This window comes from Vipera berus (genome assembly GCF_964194415.1).
Source record: "Vipera berus genome assembly, chromosome: 3".
Lineage (NCBI taxonomy): Eukaryota > Metazoa > Chordata > Lepidosauria > Squamata > Viperidae > Vipera > Vipera berus.
The window spans coordinates 70,374,277-70,400,277 of NC_138204.1; the positions used below are offsets into that span (position 1 = coordinate 70,374,277).

The following is a 26,001-nucleotide window of genomic DNA, read 5'->3' on the forward strand; positions in this document are numbered from 1 at the left end:
TGCAAATCTGAGTAGATAAATAGGTACCACTTTGATTAGAAAGTAACAGTGCTCCACGATGTACTGGCTACATGACCATAGAAATACCTTCGGACAGTGCTGGCATTGAAATGGAGATGAGCACTGCCCCCTAGAGTCAGCAACGACTAGTGGAGTAAAATCCACAGGGACTCCATTTGATGATCTGCTTTACAACTATTGTGACTTATGACCATAATGGACAGGTATTTTTATTTCACTTGCAAATTGAAAGTTTTCGGTGGAGATTTCTCTTTTGTATTGTCTTGATATTCTTATCATTAGGAGATTAAGAATTCCAATTTAATCAGTGATTTAATTAAGGTTATATTCTTTAGCACATGTAGTTTTTTAACAATCACTTTCTCAGAATCTGTGGAAACACCAGCAACAGTGTGTTGACATAATTCCTATATTTGTCCCTAACACGACAGAAGTTTGGCTGAAAGACTAAGGGAAAATAATAGCTTCCTGAAAACTGAATTATCAGCAAATGCATTATTTGAGGTTTCAGAAAATGCTTATTGATGTTGTTGATTTTAAGAATTCTAGATTCTAATATATGCATTATTTTTATACAGGCATAATGTATGTGACCCATTTGGTATCAGCATGAAAATAATGCCACTAACTCAAGGAACCTGTAATCTAAAGTTGACAATGAATATAAACCAAGGTTAAGTAGGAGGAGATATGTTCTTTAAATAACTTGAACTTTAAATTATGTGACATCTCCAAGGTAGTTGAAATGAAACCAGAAACATTTTGTGAATATTCTGAAACTCATGTAATGCTGATTAAATGCCCTTTGGATCAGATGATGTCATATAGGCCTTAAATTTCTTCAACAAAGCTAAAAGGATCTGTTGCCTATTTGAGTAAAATAAATTTGCTGTCACTTTATTTCACAGGAGGCAGATGTGATTTACTCATTTCACCCTTTTTATTCTTTCTTTTTCTAATTTAGACTTCTATTCCATTTCTGTTCCTCCCCATGTGGCGGTGGAGTTCAGACTCCCTATTTTCAGAAATATTTCCAATTTCATTGTTTTATTTATTTATTAAACAAATTTATGTTCTGCCAAAATCACTGAGGTTCTCAGTGGTTCCCACAAATAAGCATAAACAACAACAACAAATAAGATCATAACTACAATTTAAAATCCAAACAATACATGGTATCAGGCCCCCTAAATCTTTCCAGAAAAGAGCTGCCTTTATTTTTAATGGAAGGCAGATAGCTTTTGACAACTATCCACCAAAAACAAAACGTTGAAGGCTCTTCAGATGCAAACTCTTTGGAATAAAAAGTTGAACTGGGTGTATTAAAAGTTTTTTCTGTAGGTGTGTGTGCGCATGTGCGCGCGTGCACACACACACACACACACACACACACACACACACACTGTAATCTTGTCCTTTACTTTCTTATATTAGGACTGACTAAGAAAGAAGTGGACAGTTCAAGACTTTACAATATGTTAGGCTTAGATTTGATAGCCTAGACTAGAGCACGGGTGTCAAACTTGCCACGTCACATGACGTGTCGCAACGTATCGCAACTGTTTTTGCATTGCCAGCAATAGGGTGGGTGCAGCTTCTGTATGATAAAACCGGCCTGCGGGTCGGCAGTTTGATACCCCTGGCCTAGAGATTTGACCATTTTCTTGTCTCTGTTTTATGTAATATCCATATATTAAGATATTCTGAATTTTTCATTCTCCATTTTTCAGCCCAGAGTTATCATATGCTATTCATAAAGCACTCCACAGCACAAATATGAATTATTACAGTTAGGCTTTTGTCGCTCTTTGACACATAACTGATTCTATAAATTATTTAATTTTTTAAAGTAATAAAGAATAAGACTGTGCAGCACTTTAGAAATAATATGGAAATACTGTTATAGAGCACACTACAGTATGAATGTACATCCACCTGCAACTTTTTAAAGTAGCTGTTTTTTTAATGAAAATAACACAAATTTTGATTTTCTTAATCAGATGTGATTTTTGAAAATTATTTTTCCATATGTTAGGATATTTTCACACTCACCTATTCCATGATACTTTTGCATATGCAGATACTTCTGTAAGAGAATCTGCCTAATATAAAGAGATAGGATGATGGTACCTCCATCAGCAATTTTATAAATGTTGGGAATTTGTGGAAACCATCAAAACTTAGGGAAACTGAACAGAAGTTGAGTAATCTCCCTGAATTTTCCTCTCTGGGGAGAGGAAGTTAAGAAAGATTAAGTTGTTGGATCAAAGCACTGGATCAGCTCATAGAAAAGAACAGTGCTTCCATCACACTGCTGTAAATGACTTTTTTGACTCTCAGTCCCTGTGGATGCTGGTGTTGCCACTGGTTTTCACTGCCACTGGTTTTCACTGTATGTGAATTTGTTTTTATATTCGCAGTCACTAATCGTGCTCTTCTGTACACTTTTAAAATTTCTTTTTAAAGTGAAGTAACAAAAATGTTGTGAATATAAATTTGAGCAACATATTCCATCCATTACCATGTGTTTTATCAATAAGAATTTTTACTGCTCCAAAACTGCACTGTAAATCACATCATTGGAAAGCTTGTTTAATAGTCCAAAGCTATTCAACAGTCCAAAAGAAAAGGTCACTAGGAGCATTCCCATTGTACCTGTTGGCAACATCTTAAGGAAACCACATATTTTCATGCATTTGGTTTAAGATGGTGCCAACAGATGCTATATATCTGCCCAGATCGTTGTTTTTTTCCTCTTCAAATCTCATCACTGCACATCTTTTGGAATTTTAAATGTTTGTTTTCCTTCATGCTATTTGGCATATTATTATGTTATATATATATTCTGAGGTTTTCGTGGGTGTTTGTATGTGGATCTTTGGTCATTCGGGTTTTTTCCTGCGTAGAATTGAAGGTGTAGGAGCAACGTTTCGACGGAATCCCATCCGTCATCCTCAGGCTGGTGGCTTCAGCTTCCTTCTTCTGGGAGAAGCATGTGGTAGCATTCCGTCGAAACGTTGCTCCTACACCTTCAATTCTACGCGGGGAAAAAACCCGAATGACCAAAGATCCATATATATATATATATATATATATATATATATATATGTACTTTTGTTATTATGCTAAATCTCTTAAAAGAGTACCTTTTTCAGAAATGCTCATTCGATATTATGGCAGGATGTGATACGATGATATGACATGATGTTATTATATTCCTTGGGTTTGAAGAAGACATTCTGTCATGCTGTTCATCTGTGGACAGGGAAACAGAGTTCCTGTCTGGAAGCACAGAGTTTAGCGCAATGGGGGCAATGGAAATCCATCGCTGTACTAAGTGTGGATATTATTTTGTTACATTGCTCACAGTTTTCAGTTTTTAATGGTACCCATAGCACGAGGCTCATCAGCAGATTCTGTCAGCACTGCAATGTCTAATTTCTTGGCTGTATATCACAGTGGTATAGGGTTTCTTTTTTAGTGTCTTTTTAGCCCTTGCATGGTCAAGTCTCTTCAAAGACTCCAATATACTATGGAACTATTGGCAAGGCATATTGTTGTGATATGAATGTTGTGTTGATTGATCACTCTAGTATATAACCATCCCAGTATCTGGTTGTATCTTGCTGACCCTGAAATCAATTTCATTGTCCAAAGACTCATCGCTCAAGATGATGCTTCCCAAATATTTGAAGCTGTTTACATTTGTCAGCTGGGTAGTGTCGACAGTGATATTCTACAGACTTGGTATTTTGCACCAGCTGGTAAAGTACTTTTTGTTTTGTTCAAATGACAATACTCAGTTCAACTGACTGTCAGTTTTGTTCAACCTGATAGTCAGGCTGAAGAGCATAGCAGCTTCTGAGAATTTGTTCAGCATCAACTGTAGATCACTGTATTTGTGCACCAGCAGCACAGAGTCATCAGCAAGGAAAGTTCCTTGAAATGACTGTATGGAGGAACTTCGTTTGCATATTCAAGTGGCAAAGGTTAAGGAGCAAGCCATCCACTTGATACCTGAAATGCTCAGGTCCCTCCAAGACAGTTACTTATCTCATTATTGCATTTGTCTGATAAAAATCCCACTCACTCTGCAATTCTATGGAAAAATGCCATTTTTTTGGTAAAATTAACTTTGGAAACCTCCTTCAGATTTTATAAATGTAAATGATCTTTCTCCCTATTTTCCTCTAAGATCTATTGACCAGAACAAGATGAACTGGAACAACATTTTGAGTGGATTTCTACAGTTAAGTAAGTTGAAATATCTTGCCTTTGCTTCTTATTTGTAGGATGGATTCCTTTTTAAACTACAGAATGTGATAATAACTTTTGATGCCAGAATCAGTGCAAATGTTAAAACTAGTGATTAAGTTTAAACATATGTTATGAGTTTATAACTGCACTAACAGTTAAAACAAACCAATCATATTTATTGCCACAGTATTTATTCCTACTCCACTGCAGAAACTGTGTCATCAGAAGATGTGATTGATGGCTTCTGGTTTGCGCGCGTGGCACTTCCAGACATGCAGGAACAGTTCGCTTCCTACCGTCCATTTTTTCTTTTTTGGAGGACCCTGAAAAGGGTTGAAAATCGCCCTGGAGGGGCAAATACAGAGAGGAGGCCATCCCTGTGATTGCGGAAGGGTGGCATCCCTCCGCTTGAATCCAGGACAACTCCTTTGGCCTGAAGAAGAAGAGACCGGCCATAAAGATGGCCAATCATTAAGCCGCTCCCTGCCGAAAGCCAAAAGCACTACCTAGCACTAAGAAGCAATGTGGAGGACCTGGGTGAGACTTTACTTTTCTTACTCCCTTAACTATTTTCCTGTGGGACTTTCCTGAAAATTTCTTTCCCCACTTTTTGAAAAAACGGCGAATATCTACTCTGGGAACAAATCTTAAAGCCTTAAAGCCTTAAAGAAATTCAAATAATTCAGCAAAGAAATTAAGTAATTTTATCTGTATTTACTAAAAAGCTCCTATTTTTTGGTGGGGATCTACTACCCAATTTCCTCTTTAAGCTGTGAATTAAAGAAAAAAAATTGGACTAATGCTACAAAAGTTTTATATTAATTTGGAAAAAAAATTTTTACATTGCATTTTATATGCTATTGATGACATCTTGTGGCGAAACGTTGTACAGCAAGTAAACTTTTCTCCTGTTGTGAGAGCTGACTGAATAACAGAGCTGTCCTTGACATTACTTTTAAAGATAAGTGTGGGAACACCTGGCTCTGAAAACAACCCTTGGAGGTGGATAATCTTTGACTATTATTAAAATAGCCTCCATGGAAGATTTAGCTGCAAACAACAACAAAATGGATGAATATATCCCACCACTTGCTTATAAACTGATACTAGATACGATTTTGGCAATGACAGAACAAATTAATGCCAAACTGCAAAAAAAATCTGACAACTTAAAGCCACTAAATCAAATTCTGACCTTAAATGCAGAAATAATAACCTAAGAGCAAATAGAAGAAGTGGAAACTAACACTAAAATAGGAGATTTCAAAGCACAACAAATGCAACCTACAGAGAATCTTAAAGTCCAAACTTCAATGTCAACTACAAAACTTACAACTCAAAAAGCAATAGCACCTGAAGAAAGCAATATTAAGAGTGAAGAAATTAAAGGCCTTCAAATATACTTTATTGAGAATTCAACTAATCAAATGACAACCATCACACCAGCTACTACTTTCTACCCAATCCAGATGGAATTGGAAGAAGAAAAAGACGTGCCTGATTTAATGACAACTATATTACATCAATCATCAAAAACTGAATTATTAAAGCAAAACTTCAATGGTTACAAAGGGGACACTTTCTTTGCAAAACTGACATTTGGATACTCTCCCTGGATTCAAATAAGGGGTATAGGAAGAAAGGGAGATACATTTGAGAATTTAAAGAAGCCAAAAGGGAAGCCTGGTTGGCACAAAAGGAAGGCAAAAGTTAGATTTAAAAAACTGAACTTGTTTCTTTTTTTGGATTCCTAAAGATAGACTATAAAAATACCTTTCAATGGATTAAGGGGAATCTCTAAAAATATAACTGACTTTACATTTAGGTTTTAGATCTGTAAGGGAAAACAAAAGTAAGTTTTTAGAATATAATTCTGAACTATATTATAGAATTTGGAATGATATATCAAAAGATAGTATTTTAACAATTGATGTATGGTTAAGACGACTTATAGAATATATTAGTTGTTACTTTTGAACTATATTATAGAATCTAGAATTTTATATACAAAAGATAGTATTTTAATAATTGTTGAACGGTTAAGACAAAAAATATCTAACAACTGGTGATTTGTTAAGATGAAAACTAGATTTTAATGGTAAAACATAAGAATGTTTTGTAATGAACAATGTAAGTTTTGTAGGCAAGAGAATTATTCTTTATTGAAATAGGGAATTGTTGGTTACCCAAAAATTAAACTTTCTTTTGTACATTATAGGCTATTCTAGAATATTCTATTGCAATTAGATAAAATTTAAAAACAGGATATTGATATGTATTAGTGAAAATATATTGAAAATTTTGTTAATTGACTAGGCTACAACTAGAAATGTATTAACTTGACTATTTTGACTATGTGATAATTAAGGGAATCAGAGAGGGCATCCCTGTTGATGCAACCTGAACTATTTACAACTTGTTATTTGTTATTTTGACTACCCAACCACCGTATTGCTTCACAAATACATGTATATATAAATATTAAAAAATCAATAAAACTTGTATAAAAAAAGATGTGATTGACAAATCTGTAGTGGAATTCCACTACAGATGTGTCAGTCGCAAGGTTTGTTTTTCTCGCTATGCACATGTATACAGAATCTGAGCTAGACTGTGCTGTTTCTCTGTGTTATATAATATATGTGGGTATGTGCATAATTCTGTATTTATTTATTTATTTTTGTCATATTTATGTAGTGTATATTGGAGGTGGTGACCTTTTGAGAGCTGTATACAACAAAATTTCATTTTAATGTATGCCCATCAGTGTACATTCAAAGTGACAATAAAGTTATTAAGTTGTTATTCAGATCACATCTTCTGATAACACAGTTTCTGCAGTGGAATAGGAATGAATACTGTGGCAATAAGTATGATTCATTTGTTTTAACTGTTAGTCTGTTAGCTATAACAAGAAATCATATATGATATTATGCTGTAATTAAGGGGTGTAATTCCATCCCTTAATTACAGTATAATATTATATATGATTCCTTGTTATAGTTAATTTTCTGTATAAATGTATACTGTGGGTTAGATCCAGCTTCTTATTTACCAGCTGGACTGTTTGCAGTACACAATACAATGGTAAAGACATAATTTTGCTATTTTATTCTACTCCAAGTTCCTCAATTCTCCAGAACAGTTTTAAGAGTAGGAGTAATTTTACACTGAAAGTCAGTTTAATGTAATGGTTAAGATCCCAGGCCAAAACCAGGAGACTATCAGTTCTAGTTCCACCTTAGGCACAAAACCAGCAGAGTAACCTTTGGGCCAGTCACTCTATCTCAGGTCTACAAAGGAGGTAATGGTGAACCACGTCAAAAAAAGGGAAAAAAAACTTTACCAAGAAAACTGCAAGGACTAGCCCAGGCAGTCACCAGGAGTCAACAGTGATTTGAAGGTACCAAATAAATAAATATATAAAATTTTTACACTGAAGCGGAAGCATGCCATAACAGAATACAGGCAGTCCCCAAGTTAAGAGTGTCCAATTTACGGATAACTCAGACGTACAAATAGAAAATTCCTTCCTCCAGCTGATGAACCACTGAAGCTCCAAATTTTAAATGTACAGCCTGTTTTCAGTGATTCATGAAAGGAAAAACACCATCCACCATTTTTAGTAATAGGCAATCAATTCATATACATAATTTTGAGTTAAGGACAGACTCTTAACCCAGGGATTTCCTGTAAGCTCTATTTATGGCAGGCAGGATCTGCATCCTGTATGATATTAAAAGAATGTTAGAATGATACATTAAGCCATTCTGAATAGTTGTCAGGATTACACCGGTTCATATTACTAAAAATGATTATAGATTTGGTCCACACATTTCAGTTTATTTAGGCCACCAAAGGTAGTTTAAGAATTGCAACAGATAAGACACTGTGTGACAATAAATGCTATTTGACTATTTTTATATATTTTTGTCTTTTAAGACGTTGATATTAAAAATTAAATTGTTGCAATCAAAGACTATTGATTAATGTAATATCTAATGTATATCAATTCCCTTACTAACAATAGTGATGTAGGTCTTCCTTATTTTAAATATTCAAACTATTCTTTTTTTCCCCCCTCTTTAGATTTCTTTCAAGTGGTCATTTCTCATTGCATGGTATATCAGATTCCTCCACAGAGCTTTGAAATGCCCTGTATACCAGCTAGAATTGCAGAGGATGGTCCCACTTGGCAGGATGTGCATGGTACAATTGGAGCCAATGCCACTGTATTGGTGGCTGAAGATAATTTCTTATGTTGCCACTGGAGTGATACATATATGAATTGTTTTGCGCACACTGCAGAAATGGAAGCCAAAGCATTTATTTCTTCAAGAATTGTTGATTCAACACTTCAGCAGATAGGTGGGCTTGGAAAATATGCTTTTAATTATTACTCAGATTATTTTAAATTGTTATAGCTGCTGTACAATGAAAATATGAGCACAGAATATAGATTAAATCAAACTGCATGTAGTAAAATAGATCATGAATAAAACAGTGACCAAACTAAAACAAATTACAATGGCTTTTTAAAAATAAGATCTTTTCAGCAACAGAATGGAGTTAAAGTTGGTGTCAGTTGAGAAATGGGATAGCCCAGTCTTGCCTCATTGAAGGGATAAATAAATATGCATAATAGTAGTTGATCTCTACGTAATTGTCCATGAGATGGGGCAGAAGGGGGGGAATAATAAAATATGTGTCAAATTCTACCATTTTTGTATTTGCAAAAATGATTTGATATAATATAATTTTTACATTTATAGGGCCACCAATGAGAGCATGATAAATTATTTTCAAGAGTTCAGGGTTACAAGGATTTTTTTTTAAAAAAAATACTTAACTTTCTATTTAGATTTAATTTGGAATCTGCAGTTTTGGACCAATGAAACCACAGAAGAATTGTTTTGCATCATGAAATTATCTACTAAGTCACCATATTTGAATGAAGACTTTACAGTTAATCTATTGCATGCATTGTAAGTATAATCAAAATCCAAGTTAAAATTTGTGGGGTTTATGAATTACAGGATCTTATTCCACTTCTGATAAGAGTAGCTCCAGTTTTATATTTTGCTTTAAGACTTTCTATCACATTTACTTCATATTAGGTGATGGGGGTGGGGAAATATGTCTTCCTTTAACAGGGAAAAATTAGAAGAGTGGGGAGAGGAATTTCCAAGCACCAGGTACCAAGTTGAAAGGGGAAAAAGGGCTGACATGGAACACAGAGTACTAAAAGCAAAATATAGCTTCTTACCCCAAAACAGTTTTTTAAAAAGTTGATTTAATGCAAGGAAACACTCTTTTCTTTTTCAGAGTGAATGAGACTTGCTGTCTTCAAAGTAAATTTAAAGATTTCAGTAATCATTCAATAAGCAAGACTATTCTCCCTGTTAAAATATGGTTTTAAATGTTATTGCATTTCAGGGATATTGTCCATGTAACAGTTCTATTTTATAAAATTCTAACACTATATAGTTTTACTTAATAGATTAAAATGTAATTATGAAAAGTTTATAGTCCAACCCTAACCCCAATAGAGTTATTCATTTTATTTGGGGATGATATATTACACAAATTCATTGTATTGTATTATGATATCATAGTATCAAGACATTTTAAAACTCTGAAACCAGACCTATATTCAAAACATAAAAAGTAAACTGTTAACATTCCCTGTTCTCTTACTATGTTATTTTTTGGCAGTGAAAGATATTGTCTATGAAGACACTTCTTCAGCAATATTTCTTTTTAGGCCTTAAAACAGGAACAGCCAATAAGAATGACAATCAATATTGTAGACTGCTTTATATTGTCATCAGATACTTCTGTTAAAATTGTAGTTGCATTATTAACATGCAGCTCCTTTGAAATATTTAAAAATGTTATTTTGTGTTCCGCAGTCTTCTGAATAGCAAAATATTTTGTTTACATAGTTCTTAGTTTTACTGAATGGAATACAGAAGTACTTATTTTATGTGGTCTGGCCTGAATATTATGTTCTCTATTGGGAATATGTGTGTTTTCATTAGAAACACTACAACAGAAAGCTTTCTGCTTTAAACTCCACAAGAGGAAAAGGCACACAAATGTATCATTTGTGGACTTTTACAATGTTTATGTTTCAAAATAAGCCCTGATTGGTTTTAATCATGACCAAGAGTCCAGGCATGCTGAACTCAGAAGACTTACTCTGGAATGTAGAGTTGGCTGTTAAAATATCAAAAATTGAAAACCCACAATACTGGAGAATGCAATATTTGTGGTTTTATTGGCTGTCTTGTTCAGAATGAAAAGAAAGTTCTCTTGTTGAAATAGAATGAGCTTTCCTTCCTTGTGCTTCTTCAGACAGATTCTCCAAGGAAACCTGGGAATATATGGCTAACTAGTTGGCCTTAATTTATCTTGTATGCCCTCTGTAACATAAAAGAAACAAGCATAAATATTCAGGGACCAATTATAAGGATTCCTACAGTTATCTATCTATCTATCTATCTATCTATCTATCTATCTATCTATCTATCTATCTATCTATCTATCTATCTATCTATCTATCTATCTATCTATCTATCATCATCATTTCTCAGATTTTACAATCATTTTTATTTCCCCCCCAAAATGTTGCTTTTTCCAGATTTCTAAAAGAAATAATTGTTTAGTTAATTTTTTTTAAGTGAGATATTAAGGATCACATCTGAATTCTCTTAGGAACTTAGAGAATTTAGAGAAAAATAATAGCCAGTGGAACAATGAACACTTGCAACTAATAGAGCACAAACTTAAATCAGAGTATTTTCCCCCTACACTTTGTTTACCATAAGTGTGCCCCCAAAATATGAATTTATAACTTGATTTTTTAAAGTTCCCAATATGACCAATTACATTTTCTCCTTGCATTGACCAGCAATGCATTCTTAATTGTTATGACTTCTATTGTGAATTGGTTTTATGGTATAATAATTGTGAAGATACTTCAAAAGACAAAATAAAATATTGTCATTGAGTATTCATGTGTTCTATTTCTCTTAAAAACTCATTAGAATTATCATAAAATACAAATGAAAATAAAGATAGTATAGAAATGGGAAAGGAAAATGATGGGAAAGAGAAGTGCAGAGTAAAAGGTGAAAGAAAGAAAAAGAAAACTTTGATTTCCAAGTTCTTTCAGCACAGTAAAATATAAAATAGATTTGAAGATTCTTTTACTTTACCAATTAACAAGTACTAGCTATTTCTGTAAGAACAAACTTAATCAACAAAACCCAAAGTCAAGATTTCTTTTTTCTTTTTCTTTTGACTCGAACACACAGTCCAGAAGTGGTTTCCAGGTAGAAACAAAGCTGGATATATTCTTTTCTCTAATTAAAGTCAATTTTGCCCCCTCTGCTAGCTCTCATCACTTTTTCCAGCTATTCTTCTATTGTGGGGACCGATGTACCTTTCTATTACTGTGCATAAAGAATTCTTGCTGCAGTCAACATAAACAAAAATAAAGTTCCAGATCTTTTTTCCAATTCCTTATACAATAATCCTAAAAGATTATTGTAAAATTCAGCTTTGAATTTTATGTTAATTTTAAAGATCTTCTGTACTATAACATGGATCTGTCCCCAATATTTCTTTTCTTCAGCAAAGATCCACCAAAGATGATACAAAATACCTTTAAAATTACATTTCTAACATATATTTGAGACACCTTTATACATCTTTGACAATTTATCAGGTGTTATATGCATTATAATTTTGTAACAAATTCAGTGTAAATTTTAAACCATTTGTCCATGTTTTCCCATTATTCAAGCATTATATTATAACCAAAGTTCTTGCCCGCTGAATCATACGCCGTTTCACATATTCATTTCCCAGATTCAATTTCAACAACACTGGCAATAACATGGGCATCATTAGCATACAACAAGTTCTATTTCTCCAGATTGTTTTTAGCTCCTTCACTGCAGTATTTTTTTATGTTCTAATGTAACTAATGTCTTATGTGAGGTATGGTTATGTATTGCTTTCATGGTCTAATTTTTCCCTAATTATTGAAGAGTGGAAATAATAACTTGCAGTATTACAAACCTTCGTTCCAATTTAGTGCAAAAAAAAAATTCAATTACCAATGTTAAATTAGTGATATTTGATACTCAGAATGTGGAACATCCATGAATCCAGATTTGGCACTTCTTAACTATACTATAAATTTAGGGCCCTACATGATATAGGCTGTAGCTTCATTTGAATGACACAGATGCTTTACCCATAGTTTAGCTGTGAAGTTGCCTGGAACTCACTTCCAGGTGTTCCATTGCTAATCAGAAAGAGAAGATATGGGCTTTGATTGTGCTATTTTTGTTATGGCTTGCCACTTTGCTAGGACATAGAGAAAATATTTACTTTCTTTGAAATGTTAGGGAGTAATACTGATGTACATGTTTTTATGCAGTGTTTGCTGTCTCAGAATATCGGCAGTAGAATGCAAAATGCAAACTGCAGAATTTATAAGCTTGGAAGGACTAGATAATATCCACAAAAGGATATTATCTATTGTTCAAGCCCCAAATCGTTCAGATGCTTTTAACTTTAGGAAGATTATTCTGGGTCATTTATCTTCTTCTTCTTCCATGTAATTCTGTCAAACCATTACTGTGGGGGGAAAATCTCTCATTTAGCATAGATTGCATTGCAGAATTATTATGTTTTTGCTTTTGAATTGATCTTAATATATTAAATACAGCTTGGTGTGTTAAAACTTTGAATTCAGAGGTAGAAGAAGCTCTCATTTTGTGAAAGGTGCCACCTCTCTCCTTCAGAAAGGGAGAAAGGAAATGAAAAGAAAATGGGTGATTGTTATGATCTGCACCATTTGAGCAACCCTATCTAAAGTCTGATTGTCCCTAGATTAAAAACAGTAGAACAGTGGGGCCTGAATGTTTTCTTGCAGACATTTCATTACCAAACTAGGTATATCATATCAATCATAGTTTGTTAAATAATTATTCATTGTTGCAGGCAAGAAAATGATCAACTGCCCTGGTCTTGCCCTGTTGCTAAACTCACTCACTGCTTAATTTATGTGTATGCTTAGTTTATTACTTCGACAATCTGCCACAAGGGCTGAGGTGTTTTGTTAGTTACTGCTTCTTTTCACACTGACACTGTTGTTGCCAAGGGCTAATTTGGTCTTTTTGTTACACTTCATCTAGTACCTTCCATTTTGGATGTCACAAGTTAATATATATTCAAAAAGATGTTTGCTTCATCTGAGCAGTTTCCTAGTTTGTGGGGGGAAAAAAAGATAAAAAACAAAATTATTTAGAGAGGTCAGCCAAAGAAGATATTTTGAACTGAATTTTTCAGAGGAAGGAAAACAAAATAGTATATTGTCAAATAAAAAAACCCTCAGACTTTCCATAATTTAGTCCAAATAACAGACTCAGAAGAGTTTGAATTCTTTTTTTTTTGGTCAATATTTTTTTTATTTTATTCAGAACATTAAAATACAAACTCCAAAAAAGAAAGAAAATACAAAAACAAAGCAAAACTAGACAAGATAAAAATAGATGTGCATAAAAAAAATCGTACACATAGATGTCATACACATTGATTCAAAAGAGTTTGAAATGCAAAAAGCATATTATATAATTACTTAATAAATTAGAGTGTTAGTTTTAACACCATAAGGATAACATAAGAGTATTTGAGGGTTATTAATTTTGACATTTTAGTGCTAATTTTATATTTTGATGGATATAATTTTGAAGAAACAGCTGAAAAGAAGCATAGCCTTTTAAAGAGCAACAGATACAATTTTATATTTCTCTTTGCAAGCTTTTTTCCTTGCCTTGTGCATGTGCTATTGATATTAGTTCTGTTGCTATTATGTCTGTACAGACTAAAAAAATAAAAATTCAGATTATAAAATCAAGAAAATTATACCTTTTCATTCTGAAAAGATTTCAATAGAATTCCAAGGTAAATGGATCTAATATTATAACAAAATATTATATAAAGGCAACTGTGAGTGTTTTTAGCTCCTTCCATTTAGTTCTTCCATTTTTTAACCTTTTTTAACCTTTTCCAGGAATTCATTTTTCAAACATGTTTGATATTTATTAACTTACTTACATTTTAAAAAAACAAGATTGTAATGTGATTCTACCTGCTCCAGAAGCATGATTTTATGGTTTCAAAACAGTCTTTAAAAAGTGTTTCACTCACTGAAGATTTGGTTCTTCAATAAAATGAACAATAATTTTAAAGCATCAAGCAAAAACTTTTTTTTGCAGAAAAATATTTTCTCCTTCCCTATAGGATTTTTTTAAACATTCTATAAAATGTTCAGTTTTCAAACTGGCCATGTAATGGGCGAGTTCACCCAGAAAATTCAACCATATGAAATTGTCCTTTAATAAACAATAATATTTTTGCAGGGATTTCTGTTTGCCTAAATAAGTGCCACACAGTCAACAGAGGTGCTAATTCTTGGATTCTTTTGAGCCTTTTTCATAAGTGGGCAATAGCAGTACTGGACCACTAGTTCATAAACTCCACATTTACACAACAACCACATTATGTCACCCTCAAACCATCCCTGCTGTGCTGTATAGTCGAGGTTTCTGTCTTCTTACTTTCTGTCTTATGTTTTTTCCTTGTAAAGCAATTCAACTTCGGGTCATCCCCACATTCTTTTCCCTTTGTTAAATGGGAACATTTAAAACTTGGATGTAAAACACTGAAGAGTTAGGTGTCCTCTCCCCCAGTCAAGTTTTTCAGGGGTCAGCAACCTGAAACAGTGAAAGAACCACTCGGAACCGGTTCCCTCACAAAAGGAAAAACTGGGAGCCGCAAAAAATGTGTGCGCATGCGCGTACGTGCGCACATGCGCAGAACAGGGTTTCACTGAAGAGTGGAGCCAAGGCAAGATATGCACCTACCCTGCATATTTGAATTGATTGGTAGAAATTTTTTAGTCCCACTTTTTTTGGGGGGGACTGCACATGGCAGAGGACTGGGAGCCGCAGGAGATGGCTGAAAGAGCCGCATGCGGCTCCACAGCCGCGGGTTGCAGACCTGTGCCTTAGATGGTTGGTGGGAGTTTCAATGGGGAGAAGAAGCCACTAGGGTTTTTCTCCCTCCTGTGGAGTAGCACTTTATCTGCTTTCTTGTTTTGCAAATCTTTTCCAAAAAGACTTTCTTTGGAAATGAGTAGCTGGCCTGCAAGCAAGCATATTTATCAGTTATACAAGACAGGGAGTTCCATGGACTGATCAGTTTGGGGCCAGTGAAGATTTCACATTATGAAAATTTTCCTCTATTTTAAATAAAAAAGATAAAATGGATAAAAATGGGGTAGTTGCAATAGTATAGACACATTATCACCCAAATGGTTACTTTTCCATCTGCCATGGGAATGTCTCGATAGTGCTTATAGATATTGATGTAGAAATGTATTTTAATAATATAATTGGAATGGATTGTTATAATTATATAAAATGGCTACATACTGTATATTTATCATGCTCTGCATAAGTACCGTAAAAGTGCTTTGTGGCATTTATAACACAGTTTTTTCATTTCCTACATGCATAACAAAAATAATGCAAGCAATTTACAGAATTTCTAATAAAGTCCTCTGCATAATCTAATAAAAGAAATAGCAAGAAAATGACTAGTATTATTTTCTTTTCAGAACAGATGCATCACTGGAAAATTCTTCTACAAATTCACTAAAGGAAAATTCTACAGTCACTCACTGTAATACTCTAAAAGCCCGAAAATATGAATGTCAGATATCTTCAGTAAAACTGAATCATATTTACATTATGTGGCTCAAGATCACTAATGGTAATATATTACTGCAGTCACCACTGATGTCAGTCAAACCTATAGATGTTGGTAAGTTTTCATTTATTAGCAAAAACATCAAGCATACTTGCCAAGCTCTGTTAGACTTAGCCAGAATTATTCTTGAAACTCCATAATAATGAAGACAACCTTTGTTTACAGGTTCAGTTGTACACTATGATTAAGTTAAACTTGTTTTAAAGGGGAAATTCTCTCAGAACTGTGAAGTAATGGGAAAAGCAACATAGAATTAAATGTTTATGTTAAAATCTTTTTTTTGCATCCCAGCAACAGTCATTCTGACTTAATTCCCTAAAATGTTGAATTAATATTATTAGTTATAAATCTAGCATTCATTGAATATTGTGATTTATAATTTGGCATTTGATTATTCAGACCTAATATAAGTAAAGCTTAATTATTTAAATTCATAGTATATTATAAATAAAATTATATTCAAGGAATAATATATTATTTTTCATAATCTACATTGTGGCACAAAACACACAAATAAGTATGAAGGTTTGACAAGTCAAAGATACAAGTCCTTTCTAATAAAATATTTTCTACTACTTTCTCTTATTGATATCTTATGATTATATTACTTTGTTGTTCGCATGTACACTGAGAGCTTATGCACCAGAGACAAATTCCTTGTGTGTCCCATCACCCTTGGCCAATAAAGAATTCTATTCTATTCTATGGTACTCTTAGTTATACTGGAATTACAGGCCCCAGAACTGCTTGCTAGCAATTGTGGGAATTTTCAACATATCTTGATGGAATGAAGATGGGGAAGTTGATCTGGGTTCTTATGAAAAAAAAACTTTCATGTTTTTAAACATACAGTTTCACTTTGTAATGCTTTATTCCAAGTATGAACAGTAAAAATAGGGGAAAAAAATGAGAGGATGCTGACACTCTGAAGGGTTGCATTTTAGCTGTATTAGTACAATTTGGAGTTTTTTTTAATTTTACTTTTATATAATTAAATCAGAGTTTTATATAATCAGATGATCGTTGCATTTAATCTTTTGATACTTTCTGGCTTTTTTGCTTCTAAATTACTCATTGTCTGAATTATTTTGTATTTTATTATAATTAAAAAATTGATAGACATAAGGGTTTTAATTATTATATAACTTAATATTTTGGAAAGATGATGGAATTACAGGAATTGCACAATGTTTTTTGTAAATCATGTTATTCAGTGGTCAGTTATTTTAAAACTTTTAGTTAGCAGAATTAAAATAGCATTTGGTATAATTCAGTTACTTCACTTCAAATGATGCAAGGTCTGCATATATATTCCTGGAGCTGCTGCTTGAGAAAGTGTGCGCAAGGCAAAGCTACAACTTTTATTAAATAAAAGATCATACTTCATGTGACTCATTTTTAAAAACTAACTACCACTAGAAACTCTGTGCCTTGGAAGAGTAAGTTTAAAAGTGGAAGTTAACATCACAAAGCTAACTTTTGCAATTCCATTCCAGAACAAAGTATTGCTGTTTGCTCATAACAGTGATTCTGATCAAATGTACGTTATCTGAATATAATTTATAGAAAACAAATGAAAATATTATAATATACAGGCCAACTAAACATACTATGAGAGCTATAGCACAGTATTTAATATTGTAGCTCCTTAAACAAATACTACCAAATTCTATAATTACGTATAAAATAATTTGTATTTTTTTGAAACTTGATCTTAAATATCTGTATTCAGATATCAACCTAGCCAGATGGCAGTTTTAGAGTTAGTATTAATATAAGGGAATATTGTAAACTTTCCATCCCATGAATTAGCAAAACATAGCCATTTATTTGTATTATTCATCTTTTTAAAAAAAACACCCTACTTTTGTTCTTTTTTCACCAAAGCTGTTGCCTGGTATGGGATGTCTTCCTTCCAAACTTGGATATACTAAATAATATGATAATTTTAATTATTACTGTGTTTCTTTTGGATGCTGAGCAAACTCTAGCCATAACTGCTTCAGACCACAACCACAATTCGCCAAAGCATTTATGCATACTGTATGTTGAAATTGTTTTAATTAATTGGAACATGAGGCAATAGGGTACTCTTTCTTGCTTAAGGTGAAATTGATTGAAAAAGGTGCTCTAGGTATTAACTGGATTATTTAAAAATATTTGAACCTATGTATATAAAATATTTGTTTACATATATAGAGATGATCAAATTAAAACAAAAAAAATTAGCAAGCTTAAAATATTACTGGAAATCATCGTGTTTAAGGCATATTGTTTATCATACTATTTTGCAGTAAAACCTGACCCTCCATTACATCTGCAAGTTGAAATGACAGATACAGGACAGTTAAAAATCTCTTGGTCTCAGCCAGCATCTAAATCCAACTTATTTCTATATGAAGTAAAATGTTTTACAAACTCAACTAAAAGTTTTCAACAGGTGAGACAAATTTCTTATTCTAAGCCTCTTATAAAATAGATTTAAGAGTCACTGTAAATTTGGCAATCTTAATTTAAGATTAAACAGTCTAAATTTCTGAGAAACTGAAAAATGAGCTATGCAATAAAAATGGTATTCAGTACATGTAGAATAACCCAAAGTTTTCTTGTAACTACGAGTTTACATTTGGGAGCAGCAAGGTAGAATAATGAAGAAATACATGTTGTCAAACCAATACAAAACCCACGTTTTAGATATTTGTAGCCAATCTTCCTTTATGTTTTCATTATAATGGTTTATACTGGACACCTATGCATTGAAATGACTAAAATCAACAGATTTTCAGTGCTTGTATTGTGAATTAATGAGATATGCTTCACTTTCGTTGGATTATCTATTATTGGCTCACAATACAAGCACTGAAACATATTTTTAAGTGAGATGCAGTAGGATCACCATCTATTCTCCCTGTTGCACACAAACAAACAAAAAATACTACTCCCTAAATGTACTTTAAATTTGCTTGAGGTTTGGCATGGAATTGTCTAGGAAGCAAGTTCTATGTGCATATGTGAAAGGTTGCACAATCCTCTTTATTTTCATTTTGAATTACTGAATGCATTTTCTATGAACCAAATTGGAAGGGGACAATGTCCTTATGGAGTGCACGTATGTAACCTTTGCATTCTGGACACATAAACTTTATATAACATCATGTGTTAAAACCAAGAAATAAAACCTCTTTTGTTTTTTATTAGCTTCATTTTATCAACTTTTATTTGATTTTTAAAAAATAATTCAGTGAAAGAACTGCATTATTCTTATTATATTATTTTTTAAAAAAATAATTTCATAGGTGGCTAAAATTACCATGGGAACATCACTGACCATAAATAATGAATTACTCGAATCTTCATATATAATTCAGATTCGGTGCAAGAACCATCAGGAATTAGGTCTTTGGAGTGATTGGAGCTCACCTTTTAACCTGGATCTACAAGGTACATTCACGTAAAAATGTTATTAATCCAAGATATAAAATATTAGATCATTTTATGTGATCCTCATCATGGCCCATGGCTAATTAAAAATTGTTTATTTTTTACAATATACGTAATTTATCATAATCTAAAGATCTTGAGTGGCATACAAGATATTACACATAACAGTTTCCAAATGTATCAAACGCCTCCTGAATAGATACCCACAATAATGAATTAAAGATAAAGGAATGGTGGACTAATGGCTGTTTTTGTCACTTTATAGAATGATTGAAAGGAGGGAGTTAAAATGTACCTCTGGAATCAATGAATTCTAAAGTTTGGGGCATCGTCTTTCATAGTTGAGGAGGAGCATATTATGTAATTCAGGGGTGTCCACCCGTGGTTCATAGCCTGAATGCGGCCCTGTATAGCTAGAAACATGACTGCACAAAATTGTAACCTTTTAACATTATTATGTGATTTTTATATACATCAACTATATTATATATTTTATATGTGGCCCAAGACAATCCCTCTTCATTCAGTGTGGCCCAGGTAAGCCAAAAGCTTGGACATTCATGATCTAATCTAAGGGATTTTCTTGTGTTGAAATTTGAAACTTGATTAATGAGAAAAGAATTACAAAGTATATTACAAAGTTATATTAAATAACTAAGCAAATGTGTTGTTAAAAAGCCCTACATTTGTGGTTATTTTTATAAAGAATAATGTTATAAAAATTATTTAAAATATTAATGTTTGTTTCCTTTGTTTATAATAGATGTCATGTATTTCCCTTCTAAACTCCTAGCAAGTGTTGGAACAAACATTTCTTTTTATTGTATTTATAAAACCAAAAACAAAATGATCTCATCAAAGAAGATAGTATGGTGGTTGAATTTAGCAAAAGAAATCCCAAGTAATCAGTATACTTATGTGAATGACTACACTAGCAAAATTACACTTACCAACTTGCCTGCAATGAAGCCTGGAGGAAAATTCCTTTTTAACGCTTTATACTGTTGTAATGAAAATAAGGAATGTAATCATCGTTATGCTGAACTATACATAATAGGTAATATATCAGATTGTTTCTACAATTATAAATATTGATGAACCCTTATTCTTTGCATATTTACTAATGCTGTCTTTCAAATAGATGCTAATATCAATATCACATGTGAAACCTATGGCAACTTACAAAAAATGACCTGTTCCTGGTCCATCAAACCAGATCCAATACTTTTGGAGAGTACTTTGCTGTTAAGATATTACAGGTATATGTTCATTTTAATATATTTTTGAAAAGCTATTTCTTTCAGAGCTCAGGTTAGTACAGGGTTGAGGAAAATTCTATACTGTACAGTGATACGGAACTTTTAATTAAAAGAAAGTTTGGATGTGACTTAAGTGGGAAAAACTGAATTCTCTGCTCTTTAAATTAGCTTTTTCAAATCTGATAGTCTCAGAGGTGAGTGCAACTTTCAAAATTTCAGACAGCATGGCTAAACATAATTTAGACTGCAGCATCATTAATTCTAATGGAAGCTTGGGCTAGAAATTGTAACTTTGACAGGCAACCTTTATGATATTCCCTCATCACTTACAATATTAGAGCTTAATACCAGTTTTGAGATTGAATATCTGATCTATTAAGGTCCCAAAATTTGGTTTTTAAACAGCAGAAGTAGAGATATTTTGTTACTCATTTGATTTGGAAATTCAGCTCTATAAATACCAATGTGCCTTGTAATCTTTATTCACGATACTGCTTCTTGCACTCTGGTCATAATTCTTGTTGTAATAGTGCTGATTATGTTGATTTTCTAGAGATGAAAGACATTAAAAAGTATTCATTTTAATAAATTACTGAATATATTTAGCTGGATTGGAACCATCCATTGCTGAGATGTTCCTCTTATCAAGATAATTCACTATAATTTGGGGACATGTCCCTGTAGTTTCCATTTAATCAAAGATGTGTTTTGCCACTACTTCCTGCAGTATTTTTTTAATTATACCAATCTCGTTGTACCACTGATATTCCATTTAGGTCAAACCAGGTCCAATCTTGCATAGGTATTCAATGAACAACAGGTCAACTAGGTGCCTCCATTTGCTGAGACAGTACTTTTCTTAGGGCCAGGCAAAATGCACAAATAAATGTGCAAATATATTGAGTTCTTCAGAATTTTTCATTAAGATATTATATAATTATTACAAGCTTCATATTGACTTGTTGCTCAAATGGTGATCAACTGTGCTTAATCTTATGCAACTCATCCCTCTACCCAGTTGCAGTCCTTTCTCTTCCTTTGGAGTCACTGATTGGTTCTAGCAAAAGTGGTGCATAGCCAAGTTGTATGTAATGGATATGGCTCTGTAAACTTTAGAAAGTTTTCTACAGATCTTTGTGCAATTATATAACTTGTGTGTAAATGTAATGTATAGATGACAGTTTAAAGAACTATCACTTTTTAAAGTAACCAGTTTACCAGTTTTGGTAACCTGTTTGATTGTCTGGGGTATGAATTAAGCTGCCAAATTTTGTGTTACTTGCAGGTTTGATAACCCCAGTTTTGTTAATTCAACCCAGTCATGAAGATGGTCTGCCCAGACTATTCTTTGAGCTTAGGTTACTTAATCTAAATTTTCTAAGGGAACTTAATGTAAGATAGTACCCAACATAGTACCTATAAGATAGTACCCAATGTTCTTGAATTCTCAAGTGTTCCTTTTATACAATAAAATCTGTCCTTTCTGAAAAATAGGTTTTATTTGTACTTATTTATTATGAAGTTTATTTGGTTTTTTAATGTTTTTATGTTGTAAGCCATCCAGGGTCATTGAACACAAGATGGGTGGCAAATAAATCTCATAATAAATAAATAAAAATAAATAAATAATCATTCTATCATCGTCAAAGAGAAGGATGATAGTTTTGTATGTTTTGATTTTTAATTCCCTGTAAACCGCCCTGAGTCCTCAGGGAAAGGGCGGTATACAAATGAAACTAAATAAAATAAATAAATAAATGATCAGGACTGACCCTTGTGTGTCTTAATTCTTCATGCTAATGTGAATCAATCCAGTGGTGCTACCTCATCTGCTACCTGTTAGCTCTAACCAGCACCAGCTGACCGGAGTTTCTGGATAGTGTGTTTCGGAGCAGATAAACTGATGGCGAAACACGGACTGACACTTTAACAAATAAGTAATATAACATGGGAACCAGAAGAATCCATAGGATCTAATTCTTTCCTGAAAAGGCCGAAAGCTGCTTTCATAATTTGCCTTTCCTTCCCGTTGGACATTTCTGGCAGTAACTAAGGTGTTGCAGATTCAAATCTGGCTTAACTGTGAAGACCTCTGAACTATGTTGTCTTATTCACTGTCTCACAGCCTAATATATTCATAGTTTTATAGTTAAGCTGCAAATACAGTTCTGAGCATCTTAGAGGAAAAAATGAGTTTCATTTAAAATCAATAAATTTAGTCTGATGTCTTTTGCCAGGGAAAGGAGTACGTATTATATTTGGCTTAAGGCTCCTTGGTGCAGTATTGTGGCAGCATTGGATATTAGCTTTTGCAAAGTGTTGTTCAAATCACCTTCCTTTCCTCAACCTCTGTTTCCCATTCTCAAAATGAGATTAATATTGACCTGTTTCTTAGAGTCATTGTGAAGATGAACAAGAATAAGATTTAAAAAGTTCCTTGTGTACTAGAAATGATCTCTGTCTCTGTCTCTCTTTTCTACTGCAGTATAGCACATACCCCTTAGTAATCTTTGTTCATGTGTTCACTTTCACATAGAGAAATTATGTCACCAGTCAATGCTATGGAAGCAATAATTTAATTTCCCACACCTCCACCCCCAAGGTTTGCAAAAGAAGGACACAACAAGATTGAAAGTAAACATATTATGTACCTGTCACTTTTAGTTTTTTTATCAACGCAGAGAGAATCTAGATTGATAATGGCAGTTCCTTTCTTTAGTGTGGTATCTTGTAGAGACATTTATTCATTTCTTCACAGATGCTATTCATTGTCAATGTCAGAATTGCCACTGATTTTAGTAGGCTTTACATCATACTGTGAGCCTTATTTTTTCTGGTGAATTGCCAAAACATAAATATAAAACTGAATGACCTACCTATTTTCAAAAAGACTCCAATCTATGGCTTGGTTAAAGAGGCAATATCTTTCATGACTAATAATAACAAGCAACTAATCAATCATGAGTACACCAGCTGTGTGTACTCAGATTCTGGTAAGATGACACATGCCAAATGTCTTCCAGTACTTCACATAATTGACTTCCCATCTGACTGAAATGGCAGTATGGAGAAACTAAGCCTAAAATGTAATGATGAGGCCAATAGCCTGAGACATTGTAGCAAAATGGGTACAGGTAGAATGAGCTTCAGGCTTGTTCGTTCATTAGACTTGATTCAATGGTCATCTAAATGATCTAAAATGAGAAATTCTGAGATGCAAATAGGTTTTCCAGGCATTTGCCTAAGGTTGTTGTTTACATCTTAATATACTATAAGATATAGCTTTATTTCAGGGAGATATGCTGAAATCTGGTTTAATGACGTATAAATTTGACAAATAAATGAATACATAAATAAAATAGCTCATTTTTAGCTGAGTAAGCTGAAATAAATAGTTAAGCACAAATTTTGTAATTAAAAATTTAAAAACTGCAGGTTATGTGAAGACTACTTTTTATCATTTACATTCTTTTTTATGAAGTTATATTAAAGTAATTATGTGGTTTCAAATGCTAGGTTTACATAACTGCATTATTTTCTTGTTTTAAGAAATGATATATACTGTTCAGAATCTCCTAGCATGCATTCAGATTCAGAGGTGAAAGAATGCAATTTGCTGAGGAATAATGTTTATGAGTGCATCTTTCAACCCTTTTACCTTCTGTCTGGATATACTATGTGGATAGAGATTAAGCACTCACTGGGAACAATTACTTCAAGGCCAGTATGTGTCCTTCCAAAAGAAGTAGGTAAGTGAAAGGGGTTTCTAACAATGGAATATGGCCTAAACTGATTTGAAGATATCATGGGTCTAGGGCAGGGGTAGGCAACCTCGGCTCTTTTAGGACTCATGGACTTCAGCTCCCAGAATTCCTGAGTCAGATGACTCAGGAATTCTGGGAGCTGAAGTCCATGAGTCCTAAAAGAGCCGAGGTTGCCTACCCCTGGTCTAGGGGAAGGGAAGAGTGACATACAGTAAATGGGGTTGTGATGACACGTCGTAACTGCTCTTTTTTGGGGAGTGCTTCCAAGTCACAGCTGGCTTTGGCTTGTGCTGGACAAGTCCCAGTATTATTCTTGTCAAGGCTTTCAGAAGTGGTTTGCCATTGCCTATTTCTTAGCGCTGAAAGAGCATGACAGTCCCAAGGGTCATCCAGCTGTCTTTGTGCTTTCTGTCACCCAGTTTCTACCCTGATAACTTAACCACTACACCAAACTGACTTTCTCCTGATAAAGCCCTGCCTTACCTACTATAACATTCTGTATCCCAAAGAGGCAGAGCCTGAGGTTTGACTTTGAGATGATGGCTGCTATTGTTGAATCTGCATGTTATACTATACATGTTCAAATGCAACTCTCTAAGGACTTGCAGCAAATTTCATTTCCAAGGAGAGACAGTTAGCAAAACAGCTTTTTAAATGTATAAATGAAAGGGAAATAAAAACTCTAGGACTAGGTTCTTGCCTCCCTTTTAAGATATATGTAATACAGCTAATGCAAGCCACAATAGAACATTCCTTTTAAGACGTATCCTGTATTTCAATCTGTAATTATAAAAATGTAATTGCTGCTTCTTACATATATGCTATTGGGTTGAATTTTTTTTTCTATTTTTTTCATATTCCGCCACCAAAATATTCCTTTCAATTGGCCATTTTAATTATTCAGTCAGTAATGGTAAGTCTGTGTGGGAGATAAAGATAGCTGTTTTTATTAAAACTGAAAGAACATTAAATGCATATGAAATTACAATAATTATCATGCCTTGCAATAAACATTTAAAATAAGTTTTCATTTCTAACATGCCTTTATTATATTTCCATGTTGATAGATAGGAAGGTGATGTATAGAACAGATTATTCTGTGTTCTAGAATCACATTACAGGATTCAATAACAAGATCATAAGGTCTTATATGGTCATTTAAAGATTCATTTTGGAGATTCAATTCTGTTGCAGCTGCAGATAAGGTAAAGGCTGCAGTGTTTGTTGTTTGCTCCTTCCAACCTTTAAAGCAGCACAGGAAAGATGCCTCATTTAACATCAAACAAGAGGTGTGAATACAGGAGTAGTTAAACTTCTCTTTGTCTCCAGCCTTACCTGCCTACAGTCCATTGTTCTGAGCGTTTTCCTTCTTACAGATCTTCAGTATTGTGCATGAGTCAATACTGCCG

General features: G+C 33.4%; 1 protein-coding gene across 1 annotated transcript in view; it reads left to right on the top strand.

The window, feature by feature from the left end:
• Window positions 1-4,221: 4,221 nt before the first annotated feature.
• LEPR (leptin receptor) overlaps window positions 4,222-26,001 on the top strand; it is a gene marked incomplete at its 3' end in the record, with an annotated part of 43,258 nt that continues 21,478 nt past the window's right edge. The window contains exons 1-9 of the mRNA XM_081323565.1: window positions 4,222-4,275; window positions 8,368-8,646; window positions 9,140-9,263; window positions 15,977-16,182; window positions 18,423-18,568; window positions 19,425-19,569; window positions 20,333-20,626; window positions 20,711-20,828; window positions 24,378-24,577. Of these exons, the coding sequence (XP_081179691.1) occupies window positions 4,236-4,275; window positions 8,368-8,646; window positions 9,140-9,263; window positions 15,977-16,182; window positions 18,423-18,568; window positions 19,425-19,569; window positions 20,333-20,626; window positions 20,711-20,828; window positions 24,378-24,577 (1,552 nt within the window). The 5' untranslated portion in view covers window positions 4,222-4,235. The remainder of the gene's footprint in view (window positions 4,276-8,367; window positions 8,647-9,139; window positions 9,264-15,976; window positions 16,183-18,422; window positions 18,569-19,424; window positions 19,570-20,332; window positions 20,627-20,710; window positions 20,829-24,377; window positions 24,578-26,001) is intronic.